The sequence below is a fragment of the Saimiri boliviensis genome, chromosome 7 (assembly GCF_048565385.1).
Source record: "Saimiri boliviensis isolate mSaiBol1 chromosome 7, mSaiBol1.pri, whole genome shotgun sequence".
Classification (NCBI taxonomy): domain Eukaryota; kingdom Metazoa; phylum Chordata; class Mammalia; order Primates; family Cebidae; genus Saimiri; species Saimiri boliviensis.
In genome coordinates this window covers 36,847,006-36,865,698 of record NC_133455.1, presented here as the reverse complement: position 1 = coordinate 36,865,698, position 18,693 = coordinate 36,847,006, and the positions used below count along the sequence as shown (strand labels likewise).

The window sequence follows — 18,693 nt, the reverse complement described above, 5'->3', positions numbered from 1 at the left end:
AGTCTTAAAGATGACAAATGCTAGGGAAAGGGTCTTGTCGAGTAAGTTAAAGTTCACAGGAGTAAGCATCTCTGATCAGTATTCTTCTCTTCCCCCACCTAACTAGCGTTATTTTCCCCAAGCACATTTCCCACTCATTTCAATTGTTCCACGCCTTCTAATCCGGGATGATTCCTCAGCATCTGGTCAGTCAAGTCTGCCCTGCGGTAGATGCCTAGCCTCCACAGGTTCCGTGTGGGGAGCCATTGCATTACCATTAAACATTTCGATAACTTGTTTGAGGGTCTCCAGCGAAATGCCACTGTATCCTTTGGCTAAGACATTGATCCTTAAAGCCAGGAGCATCCGACACCTCTCAGGAATTAGTGGTTTCCCAACACCTACAAAACAGAATTGATGTTTTTCTGCAAGAAAAGCAAACTCCTGTCTCCTGACAACCTCCCTTCCTCAAATCTTCCCCAGATGCAGTCCAGACTCTATCACCTTCTCCTCTCAGCTCAGGGAGTTGGACTCCTCTCCCTCCTGCCTGTCTGGCTTGTCCCAGCCCCATCTTCCTGACAAAAGTTAAGACCCCAGTTTTGCCTTCTCAAGTCCCCTTTTTGGGAAGCTTCGGTGAACCCCTGACCTCCCACCCACCTTTAGCATCCAGCATCCTTAGCACAACTTCTTTACCATTTGATGGGCGCTGATTGGTGACAGTCTTTCCTGTCTCACTATGCCCATCCTAACTCATTCTCTGAGTTCCAGGATGTATTTCCTTTCCTGAATGCACCACTCTCTCCACAGATGGGACACGTGTTCTCATCCCAACCCCATCCCTCCACCTGGCCCATTCCTTTTTCTGAGGCTCAGCTGATTCTGCATCCCTTCCCACCTCAGCCCCTAGTTCTTGAAATGCCGTTTCAAGAAACGAGCTGTTTGTGACTATTACTGGATGACCCATACAGTGCTGTGCTTTATTCATCTCATCACATGAGATCAGGAGGCACCCAGCGCTTTGACTTACCTGAAGAATGTGAGCGTACTAAGTTGACCTGAAGCTCCCTGCAAGAGAAAGGTAAAAACCCTCTTAAATACCTTGCAGTGGGAAAATGTTCCCTCAGCTGGGAAAATGAAGGGAATCATGGTCAAATCCCTGGAGGGACAGAAGGAAGGCAATGGAGGAAACCAGCCAGCCTGGGTTTTCAACACCAACTCACATGCAAGTTAACCCAAGCCTCGTCCTGCTGATCTGTAAATTGGGGCAAATGTGAATTATTTCCCTTGTTGAAAAATGTTTTAAAGATGGGGGTTGGTGGAACGCAAACATATGTGTGTTTCAGACTTACTGTAGTTTATTGATGGGAATTACAGTTCTGGCAAATTTCCCAAAACCCGTAGTAATACCGTAAACGACTAGGATAAAAGCAGACATTATGCAGTTAGATGCGGGGATTTTTGTTTGTTTGTAAAAAAAAAAAAAAAAATTATAACAGAAAAAGAGAAGGATACCTGTTTTCTCTTTTATGATGCTATCTATGACCTCCCTGGATTTCTGCACCCTCTTCTCAGCAGTTGGGGTGAGCTAGGAACATTGTTGGTCAGAACTGAGCAGGTTAAAGACTTCCACAGGCAGCAAAAATGGCCAGAGGACGCTCCACCCTTCCCTCCTCTACCTTTATTTTGTAGCGTCCCTTTCCCAAGTTGACCAGATCCTCTGTGGTCAGACTGTCTCCATCTAAGGCGATGTACTGCACAAAAGAAAGGGATCTCAGTGAGTCTGAACAGCTTGATTATTCTCGCCAGAGTAGGGGACACCTCCAGCAGAACCAAACGGATGCTTCGGAGACCTGATCAGTGTGTGAAACACGAACATGCTAAATAAAAAGCCAGCTTGCATAAGAGGAGGCGGAGTGGTGCAAAAGCATAACGCCTTTCCTGGCCCCCTTTCCCTACTGCAGAGCTGGATAAAGCCCTGTGGTGTTTGTTAGCTTGTTTGTTTATTTGTTTGTTTTGAGAGAGAGTCTTCGGCCCAGGCTGGAGTGCAGCGGCACAATCGCAACTCACTGCAACCTCCACCTCCCAGGTTCAAGCGATTCTCGGGCCTCAGCCTCCCGAGTAGCTGAGATTACAGGGGTTGCCACCATACCTGGCTAATTTTTGTATTTTTAGTAGAGACAGGGTTTCACCGTGTTGGCCAGGCTGGTCTCAAACTGCTGACCTCAAGTGAACTGCCCACCTCAGCTGCCCAAAGTGCCAGGATGACAGACCCGAGCCACTGTGCCTGGCCAGCCCTGTTCTAATTGATAGTGTTTACTCAGAAGTTTTACTGGCCTTCCTCCCTCTAAAATAAGGGGCCTGAATTTTCTTAAGAAAAAGAAAGTGGTTTGAAGTTTACCTTTTCAGGTTCCCGGTACTTGCTGTATCTGTATCCAGGTAAAGGAATGTCTAGGGTGGTGTGGAAAAACCCTAGCCCCACCATCTGCAGGAGCCGCCCCCAGAGCAGATCAAGGAGCCTGTGGGAAAGGATACAGGTAAACTCCTTCCGGCTGAGACGGAATGAAGTCGGGAGACATGGCATCACCCTCTATAACTAAAACAAGAATGCACAGAGACTCATTACAGACCACATTGTACAGCTGCACACCCCCTGTTAAACCAAGAAAGGGCCCATCAATGGCCTGTGAATTCTATAGAAATGGTTGCTTGAAAACCACTTCAGACAGTTTCATGTGGTCTCAGCATCTTTATGTAGGAGGAGAGCAGAGAGGTAGGTGTCAGGGCAGAGAACAGGGGTTTAGATGAAAGTTCAAGACGGAGCTGCCACTTCCATCCCCATTCCCAGCTTTATTTTCTTTTAAATCTGAACAGATGCCTCTATGCTGCTGGCCTCCAGCCTGGGATGGGGTGGGGGGTTCTTTTGAAAAGCAAAAGGACCTTCAAAATGATTCAGTCACTGCAAGGGGATTCAGACCTGCAGCTTTGAATACGAGTCTAGTCTTGGCTACTTACTAGCTGCCGGAGTCTGGGTAAGTTACCTCCTCTCTGATTTCTCCATGGCTGTCAAAGGGGGAGAATCCTACCCATCTCCCAGGGTTGTGTGACACTTAAAATCCCCGGAGGCATGGCATGCACCTGCCCAGAGCCAGCCTTGGCAAAACTTGAGGTCTGCTCATCATTTTCTCTGGAGTGGGGATTCAATGCATGCAAGGACTAAGCCAGGCCAAAGTGCACCTGCTTGCAGCCCTCTCGTGCGGCCACTCACCCACTTCCACAAACTCGTTGTCCTCTAGGGCCACCTCGAGCGGGTCCTCATTGTCCAGCAGGCCCAGGCCCTTGCACCGACGCACGAGGAAATGCACGTCATCAATGGAGGCGAAGCCACCATTGTCGGGCTTGTTCTTGATATAGCGCCTCACGGCCTCGCGGCCCAGCCAGCCCACGGTGAGCTGTGCCTCCTGGCAGGGCACGGCCAGCCATTCCCCACGGATGTGCACTGTGTACCTGGGCATGGCTCCACGGCAGCCTGCAGCCTGAGGTCCTCAGCTGGTGGCAGTCACGGGAGGGGAGAGCTTTATGTAGGAACTACTACCGGGGTGTGGTCAGCTGGAAGGACAAGGGTAGACTTTCAAAACACTCCCCCTCCTTTGCTTTTACTCATTCATGCATTGGACAAATATTTATCGAGGCCCCCAGTGTCCCTTTGGTTTTTGCAGCCCAGTGGGGGCAGAAGCAGAGGATGCAGGGGGGTGAGCTTCCTGTCCACCTGTCATCCAGCCCTGCTGCCAGAAAGACTTGGGGTCTCCCACCTTGGGAGGTGCTGTTCTTGTCCCTGATGGCACCTACCTGCTGCTGGCCCCTTTCTTCAGGGTCCCCAATTTCTCCCTCTGCTCTTGTTTCTGTCTGTGTTCTCCTCCATTAAGGGCAGCTTATAAACACCATGTTCCTGTCTTTATCTGGAATTACTCAACTGTAAAATGTGTCCTGCTGGCCAAATGTGACACCAGGAGTGTGGCAATCGTCACTCATTTGTTTATTCCACAGATATGTATTGAGCAACTACTCCCTGTCACCAGTAAGGTTTCCTGAAGCTTCCTCTCCACCAGGGAAGACTTCAAAGGCCACAGATCATTTTCAGAACCAAAGGTCATCATCTGAACAAATGAGCCACCGTGGCTTGGCGATCAGGGACTCCGACAGCTGTGGATGAGGCACCAGCTCCACTACTTGTTAGCCTTGATCAGGTGAGTATTGCCCTCCATTTCTTTATCAGAAGGAGCAGGGACTGACTGCCTCCCTCCAGCATGTGCAGGATTTACCTAGGATCAGATCCTGGCTCTGCCATTTGCTAAGTGTGTGACCTGTAGGCAAGTGATTTGGCTTCTCTGGGCCTCAGTTGCCTCATTTGTGAAACGAAGATAATGATAATGATAGTATCTATGTCAAAGGGCTATGGGGAGGATTAAGTCGGTCTGTATATGTATGTGTAAAGCCCTCAACACAGCATCTGGCATGGTGGAAATGTTATAGAGGTGTCTGTGATTACTAGTATCTGGGTGTTAGTACTCCATGTAACTATAATGCTTTATAAAGGTTCTGCATGAATTAAAAAGCTATAATGTTCCATACGTAGTCTTTCATCTTGGCACATGGATATCCCTCATCCAATTAAGCTTCTTCACCATAGATAATTGCTCCCTGCACCCACCTCATTACCACTGGTATTAAGGAACTCTGGATAGCATGGCTAAGGCATCAAAGAAATGCGGATGCTATTTTGACTAAGCAGCATTTTCATCGTAAGCCAGTTTTTAGAGATTTGGTGATTGCACTAGAAAAATCCTAAAAAGTCTATTTCCACTAAACCAGACTTCGGTTGGGAAGAGAGACATGGTTGCTCACGAAAAAGGCACATACCCAGACCCAGAGTCCCTCTCATCCTCTGACAGCTTCCCATGAATCATACGAATAGCTATCCTTCCTCAACCCTTATTGAAACTTGCTCCTCAGCCACCCACACCCTGACTGCACCCTGGAATTTGTCATGACCTGAATTTGATACAATTAAGAAATCTGAAATTTCAATATTCCACCTTCTGACCGTGACCTTCCAGCTCCCCCCTTACTTCAGTCACTGCCAGCCTTGGACCTGATCTCCAGTCAGTCTCTCCATCCCTCCCCTTCCCACCGGCATCCTCACTTACTTTCCTAGGAAGCTGCTTCCCTAGTTCCTCACTGGACCACTCTTCCTTAAGCACTCTTGAGATTGCTTTGCATCCCTAAACCTGTGTCTACACTTGGAGTAATACCCATCCCCTTGGTCGTCACAAAAAATAACTTTCTCTTGGGAGGATCGCTTGAGCCTAGGAGGTCGGTGCTGCAATGGGTTATGACTGTACCACTGCACTCCAGCCTGGGCGAGATCATGACGCTGTTTAAAATTTTTTAAAAAGGCGGGGGGAGGGGGACTGCCCTCTCTGTTCACCCAGGCAGAAGACATTGCTGGAGTAAATCCTGTGATCACATAGATTCATGATATTGCCCTTTTATTCCCTCCAGCCCACAGTGACTTTCCAGAACTTTCACCCTTCTGCCAGGACCTTTGCAACATCTGCCTCCTCTAATTCTCAGAGGGAGATCTTACCTCCTACATCTGTGAGAAAACTGAGGTCCCCAAATGCGAACCACCTTAACTTTCTGCCCCCCCGCCCACCATTCATTCATTGACTCATTTAAGAAACATTTTCTCATCACCTGTTATGTAACAAGCTCTATGTGAAGTGCTGGGAATGAAATAAACACACTCTACCTTCATGGTGCTTACTGTCTGGTGATGGATAAAGCTGTACAAAGATGAATAAGATGTCTAACTATCCTCATGCTGCAAGAAAACCCAAACTTCGTGCTCTGGTTGGCGGTCCCTGCTGAGCCCAGCTTCTGAGTAATTCCAGCCCAGACATCAGACACGTGAGAGGAGAAGCTTCCAGTTGATACCAGCTCCCAGCCATGGAAGTCACCCCCCTAGCAGCCTGAGGATTTTAAACTCAGGCCCTGCACATTGTGGAGCAGAGACTTCCTGGGTGTTCTTTCTCCAGGAACACACTTTCCAATTCCTTTGCCTGGCTAGATCTTTTTTCCTCCTTAAGCCTGTTTAGGCCTTTTCTTCTCCAGGAAGCATTCCCTAAACTCTTCGGTTGGGTTATATGGCCCTTCTCTGGGATGCTTTAGCATACCTCTTCTTTAGTATTACCTAGAAAGTATCTGTCTGTGTTCATCCATAATTACGTACATATCCGACCTGCCACAAAGACACTCGCATATGCTTACTAGCTGCACTGGAGACATGTGAACTGCACTGAGCTGGCCCCCAGGCAAACCAGCAAGCAGGATGGTCTTTAGCGCCCTCTACCTTCTTCACAGCACCCTTCCACAGCACCCTTCAAGCATCCCTTGTCCCAATTAACTTTCGGTATCTCTAAGTGACAACTAAAAATGGCATTAACTTAGAGCTTGTCTCATAAGCTCATAGAGCAGAAGCCTTAAAAAGCAGTATTTGGGTGCATAGATTTGCTGAAGTCTAATCACTTAGACCGGGATCATATGCCAGTGATTGGAACTGAACTCCAGAGCCTGGAGAAAAAAAATCACACTGCAGTGTAGGGTAAGTGACCAAGAGGACAGAATGAGGCAGGCAGATTGCTTGAGCCCAGGAGTTCGAGACCAGCCTGGGCAACATGGCAAAATTCTGTCTCTATAAAACAAAAATTAGCCAGGCATGGTGGTGTATGCCTGTAGTCTCAGCTACCCCAGAGGCTGAGGTTGGAGGATGACTTGAACCTGGGAGGCCTATGCTGTAGTCAGCCGTGATCATGCCACTGCACTCTAGCCGGGGCAACAGGGTAAGACCCTGTCTTAAAAAAAAAAAAAAAGACTGCTAGGGAGAGTGAGAGCCAGGAAGAAGTCAGAATTCCAGGAACAGGAAGGAATATGTCTCTTCCATACCTTCCCCACCGTGGGTATTTGCTCCTATTGTAACTTTGGTCACTGCATTAGCACTTTGAGGGTTTATTTGGTCATGACACCCCCACCCCCACCCCCACCCCATACCGACACTTACAGTCTTAAGACACCATTCCTCTTATAGAGTTTATTTGGCCAGAGGTGGACCCAACGTGGATTACAGTCTCACCTGTGGGAATCTGGAACTGTGATAGCCTTCCCATGTGGTAAGAGCTATTTGCAATAGTAAAGCTGGAGGGTGGCCAGCCTGTCCACCGTGGACTAGAGAGGCAGAGGTGAGGAACAAGAGCACTGAAGGTGCTGCAGTCCTGGGTCGTCAGACCCCTTCTGTCCATTCCAGGTTCTGATAATCTCCCCATGCCTTGTATCCTTAATCTTCCTTTTTCCTTGTTTGGCTTCGGGTCACTTGGATTACTGTTAATTGCAATCAAAGAATTCTAAGACAGCTATGGTTCTAATTAATTCTAACTAATACAGCTAATACTTTAACAATTGATCCTACCTAATATAGCTATGTGTGCTGAGGTGCCCTGGGACACTATGTTGCATTGGCAAAGGCACTTTGTTATATTTGTCTTTTATTTGGTTCAAGTTGTTGTGGTGTTTTTGAACAGACCGTCAGGGATGGGAAGGACTGATGCTCCAGGTGGCCATCTGACCCCTGATGGACAGGAGACCAGGACAAGCCCACTGGACGAGCCGGAGGGGTCCAGGAGGAGGGAGCTGAGAGCTTTTGCTAAGGTTGACACATGCTGGTAAGGAGCTCATCTGCTGTCCACCAGGTAGGTGGTGCACAAATCCAACTCAGCATTCGGCTTTACGGTGATTTTTTTATTTTTTTGAGGCAGAGTCTCCCTCTGTTGCCCAGGCTGGAGTGCAATGGTGCCATCTCGGCTCAATACAACCTCCGCCTCCTGGGTTAAAGCAATTCCCCTGCCTCAGCCTCCCAAGTAACTGGTGTTACAGGTACATGCCACCACGTCCAGGTAATTTTTGTATTTTTAGTAGAGTCAGGGTTTCACTATGTTGACCTTAGGTGATCCACCCGCCTCAGCCCCTCAAAGTGCTGGGATTAGAGGCATGAGCCACCACGCCCAGACTCATGTTTAAGGTTAATTTTAAAAGCAAAGCAAAATCCTAATCATGTTGAATTTTTGGTCTGCAGTAGATTCAAATTAATGAATTTAAATCAAATATCAGGTAAAATAGTACCTTGACATATTTTGTGATCATGCTGGGAGAAAAATTAATATAAAGCTAATTTAAAATTTTTAAATTGATAAACCAAAAGATATAACTTTGTTAAAATTTACAAAGAACATGCCACTATAAGAAGATCAACTTTATTTTAGTAAAATCACCAACAAAACAATAAAAAGTCAAAACTAAAAAGAATTTTAATTGTGAGCTGAAGTTTTATATTTCTTTATGAATTCCATTAAAAAAAAGAGAAATCTTTAAAACCATCAATAGGCAGATCTCTAATCCACTTTCAAGTCTTTCCCCACCAGCATTGCAGTCACAGGGTGCATGCTTGCTTTGTGCTCTTGGTAGGTTCGGACAGCTTGATCATGGGACTTGTCAAAGGCAGCAAGATCCCTGCAAAAAAAAAAAAAAAAAAAAATTGAAAAGAGATGTGAAAAAGACAGAGGAGGAGAAACAGAGGGACGGAGAGAAGAGGGGAAACGGGAAGGAGAAAGAGAGTAAGAACGTAAGTCAATACCCAAAATTAAATTAAAGGATGTTAGTAGGGATGACAGCCAATGTCACCCAAATAAGGCACCAGTCCCAGCCAATCAGATGGATATGGTCCCGCCGCAGGGTCCTTGAGGCCTCCTTCTGTACCAGAAACTGGCTCTTAAACGCAGATCAGACTTTTTGCGGGAGTTACAGGGAAGGGCTAGAGTGGCTGGGACCAGTGGCTGTTTACCAAGCAGCATGGAAGTATTTTATTACTTGAACAGTGTCCTCTCATCTATTGCCTAAATATCAGCCCTGTATGTGACAGTGTGCCTCAAAGGCTTTCTTTTTAAAAAATGCTTTTTAAAATAAAATTTTTAGTCAAGATTTTAAGAGTATGAAAACACTAAATTTATAAATAGAATTTCTGAAAACTTCAAATAGAAAGTAAAAATCCTGACCACAGTGAAATATCAATAATGTTATATTAAATAAATAGGACCTACCATACAAAGTAGGATTAGCCATTTTTTTATGTAACTACTATTTGCAAATAAGACAGAAATACTTACTTTTCCAACAAAAGATATCCTCTTATTTAAAACCTATTTAAAGTATACTTTACTCAATTGAAAGCTAGATGGGTTTTAATTATGGAAAGCATATAAAATATACTTAGAAATTAATTTTGTGGTCACATCAAAACAGACTGACTTATTTTGCCAAGCTTTATGATATTATACTGCCATCACTTTTAATGGCAAAAAATCGCAATTACTTTTGCACCAACCTAAATACTTGTGAAGTAAATGAAAAGCAAACAGAAGTCATCATGGATGTTTATGGCATGATTTTTTTCCCTCCAGAATTTAGGCAAAATTCATAGATAAAAAACTTCACTGAGATATTCTTAACCTATATTTTGCTGCCAAGACACAACTTATCCCCTCTCACCAAGCATTCCTTTATTATATGTCAAGCAACCTACCCTTGACCTCTTTGCAACACTGAACAAAAAAGAGTTGGTGTTCTCTGCTTAGTTTTTACATTTAACTTCGGACTCATTTTCTTGTCCATACCTACCCACCAATTATCTTCTAGTTGCCTTTAGAAATTTTTCTGTGTAAGTCTGTAAGACTATCTTTGATTTATTTCCATTTCATCAGTGTCTAACTCTATTTGGCCCATAATAGGTAATCCATATATAATGCTTCTAAAAAAAGGAATGAAATTATTTCAAATTTTAAATATTCAGAAGTGTGAATCCCTATTCCAAAATTATACTGATAAACTTTAACAAATTAAAAAATATCTATCATATAGATTACGTTTTACAATGTATTTTAACAAAAACATTTGAGTTTTCTTCCTATTTCTTAGATGAATTCAAAGCACAGTCTGGGTGGGTTCTTACTTGAACAAGGGCCGGGTAAACTTCATTCTTCCTTGTTCAGTTGCCATCTTTAGCGCCAAAGGAATTGCGTCCTCCCACTTGGATTGAATGCAGAGCCGCAGCCATCTACAAGGAGGGTTTTGGGAGAGCACGGGGTAGAAAGTGAGGAAGAAGGCGTAGAAAGTGAGGAAGAAGGGGCAGGATATGACAGGTGTATCTGGATATTATTTTCGTACTGATGAGTAACTGCACTATAATTATACTCTACACCGCTTTACGGTATGTCCTGATTCTGAGACTCTTAAATCCTTATATATACAATTTAATAATTGGTGAAGAGAAGGAAGAAGAGCTGGTTCTTGAAAAAGATCACAAAAGGTCTGGATCAGGTAGGTGCTCATGTGCCTTATAAATGCAGTTTCTGAAGGAATTAAACTTTGGTTTAAGCCTCAGATTACAAATTTGAATTAAGAAAGTTTAACATAGAATAGAATAAAATATTTCTAACTATTCCCATTTCAAAGTAGATTTAGTTGGTTGTGGAGAGAGCCTATTTACCACAGAATCCTTCATGCTAATTTTTTTTTTCTTTTAAGGCGGGTGAGCTTTACAGCAAAGTCTAACAAAGATTAATACTGTCAGCTTACACATTGCAACTATTCCTTGAATACCACTCTAAGTATTTATATAGAAGCAGTCAGTTTGACAAGGACGTCTCAAGACTCAAGTATGTCTCATACTCTGCATTCCCTTTCTCCACCTTTCAAAGGGGTTTTCTGCTTTCTTCCACAGAGACAAGTTAAAATGATGTACCTGAATCGTATTTCAGAATTGTTAATGGCATTGAAGTTGTACACCTCTTGCATTCGCTTTATGTGCCCCAATGGAAGAGGTGCCTAAGAGCAAAATAAAGAAGTATACCGTATCATTTCAACAGGATTCCTTGGAAGAAAGGAGCTGGAGAGAAATGCATAGCCAGATTAAAATCCTAAATATTTGATAATATAGAAATAAGATAAAAATAAACGACACAAATTGCACACTAAAGTAAATTCTGTGCCAACTTATTCTGGATGAGGATATTCTACTGGGAAAGCACAGGGATAATGTACTTTGTGAAGTACTCAGATAATTAAATGAGAATTGCTCTTCTTAGACTTTTTAGCATGTATAAATAACTATTATCTTTCAGACCTTTCCTAGAGGTTTTCTAGTTATTCTCTATACCTTAAATGCATTCCATTCTCCAGATTAAATCATAGTTCCTTTATTTTTGCCTCACTGATTCCCCCAGCTTTATTTTTATATATTTCCTCTGAAATCCCTCTTAAATTATCTACATCCTTACAATATAGCAGTTCTTCAATGTATTCTAGATCTCTTTGGGAATCTGATGAATAATGTGAACTCTTTCCCTAGGGCGGAATATACACCTACTGCATGAATACAAAATTCTGTATACAATTTCAGGGGGTTCATAAGCATCCTATCCCTATCTTAACTCACCCTAAAAGGGAAGACAAGTTTGAATGAAGGAAAGAAAAAAGATGAGTTCAGTGTGAACAAGCAGAGTCTGCAGTGCCTTTGAGTAGAGGCAGAGGTGCCTCAAGGTAGACACTAACTCTCCCCTCCAGCCACGACCTCCTTACCTTACAGGAGTCCGCACTCACTAACCATCTCTGCTCTCATGAACTACTAGCCCTGCTGCAAATAATTTAGTCCATTCGCCCCTTATGGACACATGCAACTCCAAGTCCACGCTGGTAGACCAACTGGTTAAGGTCATCGCCAAGGCTCCCTGACTTTCCCCAAGTTTTACCATACCCATTCTGGAATCACCCTACCATGTTCCCTCTCTCTGTGGCCCTAGGCCACCCGGCAGTGGTAGAGCAATTTATGAAACCATGATGACCTGATGCACTAAAAATAGATTCTCTTACTTTGACAGGGCTGCCGTTGTTGACTCAAAATCCTATTCCTAATTTTTGCATCAATTCCACAGGAAATTCTTTTCCAAATCTTTTCCTTCCTTCTCAAGATCCTTAGCCTGAAGACTTGGAAGTCTTAAGTATCCAGTCATTGGTTTGTCTCAAAAGACAGCATCTCCTTTCTGTTTCATATATTTTTTCAACTGCCTGGATTTGAAAGCTTAAAATCTGCTTGGATTCTTTTCTGTTAACCCCGTAATCAGTCAGTCACAGAACTCTGTGCTTTCACCCCGTGCAACCTCTTTTTCATCTGTCCTGTTCTCTCCTCTCTCCGCAGCTCACTTCAAGTCCTGTATTCCTGCGCGTCTCCCAATTAATAACTTCACCACCACACAGTTTTCATGGTCCCAGATTGGTTGTCACAACCCAGCATTGCATCCCCTAACTCTCCGGCTGGATTTTTAAAATCCTTTCCTACTGACCAGGATAAGATCTAAAATTTCTTAGCATTCAAGAGTCATCACATCTGGTCCTACCAGCTTTTCTAGTGTTATCTTCACTGACTTCCTTACCCTGTGCCACTGTTTACTCTGGTAACGCTGCAGAGGAGTTCCAGCCCTTGCTGCTCCCTCCATCTTGAATTTCTTCCTCCCTGCTAGCCCTGGGGGTGCAAATCAAGTCTCCTCCAAAATTCCCTCTCTGATGCCCCCAGTTGGAAGACAGTCTTTCAGTTTTTCCAAATGATACCTAAAGTATATCTCCTTTTATTGCTTTTTTTTAAAAATTATCAGACAGTCTCGCTCTGTCGCCCAGGCTGGGCGTGATCTCAGCTCACTGCAACCTCTGCCTCCCAGTTCAAGTGATTCTCCTGACTTAGCCTCCCAAGTAGCTGGGATTACAGGTGCCCACCATCATGCCCAGCTAATTTTTGTATTTTTAGTAGAGACGGAGTTTCACCATGTTGGCCGGTCTCAAACTCTTGATTTCAAGTGATCTGCCTGCCTCAGCCTCCCAAACTGCTGGGATTACAGATGTGAGCTACCGCGCCTGGCTTATTGCTAAATTTTACATGTGTTCCCCTTCCTATTATATAAACTATTTGAAGATACGCTATATTCTTACATATTTTTATATTTAGCACAATACAGAATACAGTAAGCATTCAGTGCTTTTTTTTTAAAGAAATGAATGAATTTTATAAATTATTTCTTCCCCATTAATTTCCACATGAATACTCTTTTGCCAAGTTGGGTAGAACATAAATGCTGTGCCTTTCTATCCATTTTAATTTATAAGGTTTTGAGCTAGTACTTACCTTCTGGAGCGTCTGTGCTAAAAACTCATTCAACTGATGAGAGGAGAGATCTTTCAGGTCTGTGGCATTGAATGAATTTAAATCATCTTCTTTGGCCTAAAATAAATGTTACCTAGTTATTTTTGTTCATTTACAATTTAATAAATCTGACATAAAAGTAAAAATTAAGAACCATATGAATGGATTATTCAAAAATTAATTTAAGCCTGAGTTAAGTAATCCTGAGATTGAGTTACTGTAATTTAAATAGCTGATAGGACTCCTAGAATCTATATTACTTACGAAAAAGCAGATTGTGGGTAGGAAGAGTGGAAGAAACTTTTGACATCCATTGTACCATTCGAGGTATAGAAATTTCCAAAGCAAAGAAACATTTCGAAATGTATGCATGTCGACTAATTTACAGACCAATTCAAAAATATAGGAAAAGAATGAAATTGTGTATTTTTAAATATTACATTAATAAATTGGTAAGGCCATAAACTAATGTTTTCCTCCATGTCCACATATTCCGTTTTCCCCACTTAATCTTAGAAACCACCTAAGAAAAATGAGTCTGTACTTTTCAAATTTAGATTTATTCTCAAAAATCTTTTGAAAACATGATTAGGTAATATTCAATAAAGCTTATCAAAATAAGCATTTTTAAATCTTTTAAAACTAGTTTTACATTCTTTTAAATTAGGGCTTTTGTTACTTTAGAAGAAATATGTGCAAATAATAAAAAAATCAAATTGGACAGATTTGGTTTTGCTCCCTGTCTCTAAGTCCTACTCCTGAGTAACCAGTATGAGTTGTTTCTGTACATCCTTCCACAAAATCCAATGCATAGGTATATATACTATTAAAGAAATAGTTCCCATCTTCCCCCTGCCCCCGACTTTCAGAATGCTCCTTAATAGCAAAACTTCTTTCCCCTTAACTTCTCCTTAATGTGAGAACCTACAACTCCAGCTCATTTTCTGTGCAAAAACCTGCAAATCTAAACTATATCTTAATTAAGGATGTATTTATGTGGTAAAAACATAAAAAGCAAGAGAATGATAAAGCAAAATTCAGGACAATGGTTACCTGGATGTTGGCAAGGAGGGTAGAGAGGGAGGGGGTCAGATGGGGAGGGATGCTACAAAGGTACCAGTAAGATTTTACTACTTATGCTAGTGGTGGGTCACAAAGGTATTGTTTCACAATCGTTTTTTACATCTTATGAATATAAATATTCTTTTGCATTTATTTACTATTTAAGACAAATTCACTGAGAAATAAAATGCAGAAGGAAAAGAGTGCACCAGTGAACACAACGTCCTGAGTCTGTTCCTAACACTGCCTGTTTCTACTCATATTGAAGAGTTGCTCATTATCTACCTTAACTGCTGGGCCTAAAGGAGTATCTGCGCAGAAATTAGTAGCAGTTTTACTAGCACCAAACAAGCTGGAATACATTTTTCAAGCTGAAACAGAGGATTCTAATACACTCACACTGTTAAGAAATCCTCTTTCCCACAGAAATCTCTTATACTTTTCTTTATGACAAGTTTGTGAACTACAGAAAACAAAGTTTAAGAAGCAGGTATTACAGAAGAAAAAGGCATTGTCTGTAGCAGGATGTGTTACCAGACTCCTCTCTTAGGCAGAAATAATTAAGCCTTATTTGAAAGAGCACACAATTAAACCATTCCTCCAACGTGAACTCAGCACTACTCCAGGCCAAGTATTGACAGGCGACTTATCTATGGGCACAACCAGCCTACTCTCCGATAGGTGGCTACCAGAAGATCTTATTCCTTCCTTCCAAAAAGGAAAAAAAACCAGCAACAATCAGGCTTGACCTTAGGTCCAAACGGTAATTAGTAATGTTCTTTGTTATGATGTTAGAAAAGTCTCCAAATAGGTGTTTATATTTTATTTGAAATTGGAGTGTTGCTTCTCTTGGTTTCTGGTTCCATTTTTCCTGATTTGCCTTACTCCTGATTTGGGTTTTCTTCCTTCTTCCGGCTCTAAGGATGTTCTGCCGATACCTGGAGCTTTCTCTCCCCCTTCTTCTTCTCCACGTCTGATCAGTTCTCAGATTCTTAAATAGTTACAAAATTAAACCTCAAAAATCGTTCAACTTTTTTTTTTTTTTTTTTTTTTTTTTTGAGACGGAGTTTCGCTCTTGTTACCCAGGCTGGAGTGCAATGGCGCGATCTCGGCTCACCACAACCTCCGCCTCCTGGGTTCAGGCAATTCTCCTGCCTCAGCCTCCTGAGTAGCTGGGATTACAGGCACGTGCCACCATGCCCAGCTCATTTTTTGTATTTTTAGTAGAGATGGGGTTTCACCATGTTGACCAGGATGGTCTCGATCTCTTGACCTTGTGATCCACCCGCCTCGGCCTCCCAAAGTGCTGGGATTACAGGCTTGAGCCACCGCGCCCGGCAACTTTCTTTTTTTTTTTTTAAGACAAAGTCTTGCTCTGTCACCCAGGCTGGAGTACAATGGTGTGATCTTGGCTAACTGCAACCTACCTCTGCTTCCCAGGTTCAAGCTATCCTCGTGACTCAGCCTCCGGAGTAGCTGAGATTGTGCACCACCACACCTGTTTAATTTTTGTATTTGTAGTAGACATGGGGTTTTGCCATGTTGGCCAGGCTGGTCTCAAACCCCTGGCCTCACGTGATCTGCCCACCTAGGCCTCCCAAATTGCTGGGATTATAGGCTTGAGCCACCACACCTGGCCAGCCACCAGGCCCAGCTTCAACTCTATTAATATTCCCTCCTGTACCATTCTAATTTCAAACTCCTCAAGTTTTCTTACCTGAACTACTATTGATACCCTCCTAGGTGGCCTTTTTACTAACTCTAACTAAAATTTTACTAACTCTAACTTTTCCATCCTTCCTTTCTTTCTTTTTCCCTTCTCTTCCTTCTTTCGCTTCATCCTTCCCCTTTTTCCCTTTTTCTCTCTTCTTCCCCCCCTCCTCCTCCTCTCTCCCTATTTCTTTCAAGAGGGTCTCACTCTGTTGCCTCAGGCTAAAGTGATCCCCACACCGCAGCCTCCTGAGTAGCTAGGACCACAAGCACATACCACCACGCCCAGCCAATTTTTGTACTTTTTTCAGAAACAGCCTGGTCTTGAACTGCTGGGCTCAAGTAATCGCCCGCCTTGACCTCCAAAAGTGCTGGGATTACAGGTGTGAGCCACTGCATCAGCTTTTTCCATCTTAATCGATCATATATGCTACACCGCCAGACTAATGGTCCTACTACACAACTCTGTTTCATTTGCAATTCAAAAACCTTTCAAGGATCCACTGGTGCCTATACATTACGTTTTAAATTCTTCAGCGTGACAAAATCCTCTGTGATAGGGAGCTACTTTATCTTTCCAACCTTGTTTTCCCTCTACTAATTCATGTATTCATCCAACAGTGAATAAACATGGACAGCCCTGAGGATAGAGAGGTGAATAAAAACAACTCTTGCTCTCAAGAAGCTTATGGTCCGGTGGAAGAAACAAAGAAGGAAACAAACACAGTAAAAGCTTTCTTAAACGAACCTAAAAACAGACCCATCAGATAAACCCCTCCTCTCCATTCCTCTGGGTAATCAGCTGACTGACGGCCAGGATGTGCTGACCCTCAGAGCAGGTAGGCTGCCCTCTGGTATCTGTGGCTCTTCTGCTCCCACTTGTTCATTCCTATGCTAAGTCAGCTGCGTTGTTCCAGATGTGTTTATGTCAGCTGCATCTCTAATTATGAAATCTTACCTTATCAAATCATAGGCAAACCAATGAAACAGGAGTGCCAAAATAAAAATTTCTAATAAATACTAAGTTTTGTTGCTGCTTACAATAAAATCCCTTGCTTAAGCACTGTTCCTCTCGGCGGAAGGTCCTCCCGCACCTCATCTATGACCTAACCATCTTCAAAGCTGGCTTTTGTAAGAAGTGCTCTCTGAGGCTGCAGCCAGTTCCAACTCCCCCAGCCCCAGGCAGAAGTTCTGTAATGGCTCCTTCTGTCGACCTCTTACTTCACCTGTATCAACTTCATGCTGCTCATCACTTGCTGCTTAGCGTTTATTATTCCTGTATGGATCTAATGTCTTAATTAAACCATAGATGCTTCAAAAGCAAATCCATCTCACTTTTCATAATGTGTGATGCAGCACTTTGTACGTAGTAATATGTGAAGAAATACTGGTCAAGTAAGCTTTAGAAACAAGTTTCAAAAAGGCAACAGCTACATTGGTTGCACAGCTGGAGGCCATTATCCTAAGTGAATTAACACAGGAACAGAAAACCAAATACAGCATGTTCTCACATGTAAGAGAGCTGAACGACTAGGTACGCATGGACATAAAAGTGGCAACAATAGACACTGGGGACTACTGGGAGGGGGCCAGGATTGCAAAACTATTGGGTACTATGCTCAGTACCTGGGCGATGGGATCAATCATACCCCAAACCTCAGCATCATACAATGTGCACATGCAACAAACCTGCACGTATGCCCCCAAACTTAAAAGTTGAAATCACTTTAAAAGTTATATATAACTGCCAGGCGCGGTGGCTCAAGCCTGTAATCCCAGCACTTTGGGAGGCTGAGGCGGGTGGATCACGAGGTCAAGAGATCGAGACCATCCTGGTCAACATGGTGAAACCCTGTCTCTACTAAAAAATACAAAAAATTAGCTGGGCATGGTGGCGCATGCCTGTAATCCCAGCTACTCAGGAGGCTGAGGCAGGAGAATTGCCTGAACCCAGGAGGTGGAGGTTGCGGTGAGCCGAGACCGCGCCATTGCACTCCAACCTGGGTAACAAGAGCGAAATTCCGTCTCAAAAAAAAAAAAAAAAAGTTATATATAACTGTTGCAAATTAATAGCAATGAAATTATTCCTAAATTTTTTGTTATCTTTTCATTAAAGGATTATCCAGGGAACATCCTTACTTTGGCTTCAGTAAAGGGTTATATTTTAGTACGTATGTGAAGAAGCTTCATAGAAAGTGAACAAAGTACTGACAAAGCAAAAGTGCCTGGATTCTTCCCATCACCAAGAGCATTAGCAGTTGGTCACCCAAGATCATTTTACATTTAGGTGGTATGTGTAACTGCTATATTGGAAGCAGTATCTGATAAATTATTTAAAAGGAAAAGAAGAAAGATACAAATACTTGTGCATACTTTAAGAGTTAAGAAGCAAGAAACATCAGGATTAATGCCCTCAATATCTGTTTTTTCCTCCCATAAAACTTAATTTTCTAGGCTGGGCACAGTGGCTCGTGCCTGTAACTCCAGCACAGTGGGAGAATCGCTGGAGACCAGGAGTTTGAGACCAGCCTGTACAACATAGACCCTGTTTATACAAAAAGTTTTAAATTAGCCAGGCATGGTAGCTC

General features: G+C 43.0%; 2 protein-coding genes and 1 long non-coding RNA gene across 7 annotated transcripts in view; 1 reads left to right on the top strand and 2 right to left on the bottom strand.

Annotated features, from left to right (window-relative positions):
* Window positions 1-3,920, bottom strand: part of HAL (histidine ammonia-lyase) — a 28,766-nt gene extending 24,846 nt beyond the window's left edge. The window contains exons 1-9 of the mRNA XM_010340179.3: window positions 3,826-3,920; window positions 3,245-3,585; window positions 2,512-2,572; window positions 2,378-2,405; window positions 1,656-1,730; window positions 1,492-1,564; window positions 1,329-1,395; window positions 1,007-1,044; window positions 255-380 (exon numbers count right to left, since the gene is read on the bottom strand). Of these exons, the coding sequence (XP_010338481.1) occupies window positions 255-380; window positions 1,007-1,044; window positions 1,329-1,395; window positions 1,492-1,564; window positions 1,656-1,730; window positions 2,378-2,405; window positions 2,512-2,572; window positions 3,245-3,491 (715 nt within the window). The 5' untranslated portion in view covers window positions 3,492-3,585; window positions 3,826-3,920. The remainder of the gene's footprint in view (window positions 1-254; window positions 381-1,006; window positions 1,045-1,328; window positions 1,396-1,491; window positions 1,565-1,655; window positions 1,731-2,377; window positions 2,406-2,511; window positions 2,573-3,244; window positions 3,586-3,825) is intronic.
* Window positions 3,921-4,068: 148 nt separating this feature from the next.
* LOC104651655 (uncharacterized) lies at window positions 4,069-18,018 on the top strand. Of its 2 annotated transcripts, none has more exons than XR_745094.3 (3): window positions 4,069-4,223; window positions 7,614-7,781; window positions 16,727-18,018. It is a non-coding gene; the product is annotated as an uncharacterized LOC104651655 (long non-coding RNA). The 2 variants fall into 2 exon arrangements; XR_745095.3 differs by lacking the exon at window positions 16,727-18,018 and adding an exon at window positions 10,865-10,952.
* LTA4H (leukotriene A4 hydrolase) overlaps window positions 8,327-18,693 on the bottom strand; it is a 38,389-nt gene continuing 28,022 nt past the window's right edge. For 2 of the 4 annotated variants that reach the window (XM_003929587.4, XM_010340181.2), the window contains exons 16-19: window positions 13,316-13,411; window positions 10,886-10,968; window positions 10,094-10,198; window positions 8,327-8,598 (exon numbers count right to left, since the gene is read on the bottom strand). In XM_003929587.4, coding sequence (XP_003929636.1) covers window positions 8,481-8,598; window positions 10,094-10,198; window positions 10,886-10,968; window positions 13,316-13,411 — 402 coding nt within the window. In that variant the 3' untranslated portion in view covers window positions 8,327-8,480. Of the gene's footprint in view, window positions 8,599-10,093; window positions 10,199-10,885; window positions 11,030-13,315; window positions 13,412-18,693 lie in introns of those variants that run through there. The other 2 variants (XM_010340180.3, XM_074402390.1) reach the window with 2 other exon arrangements.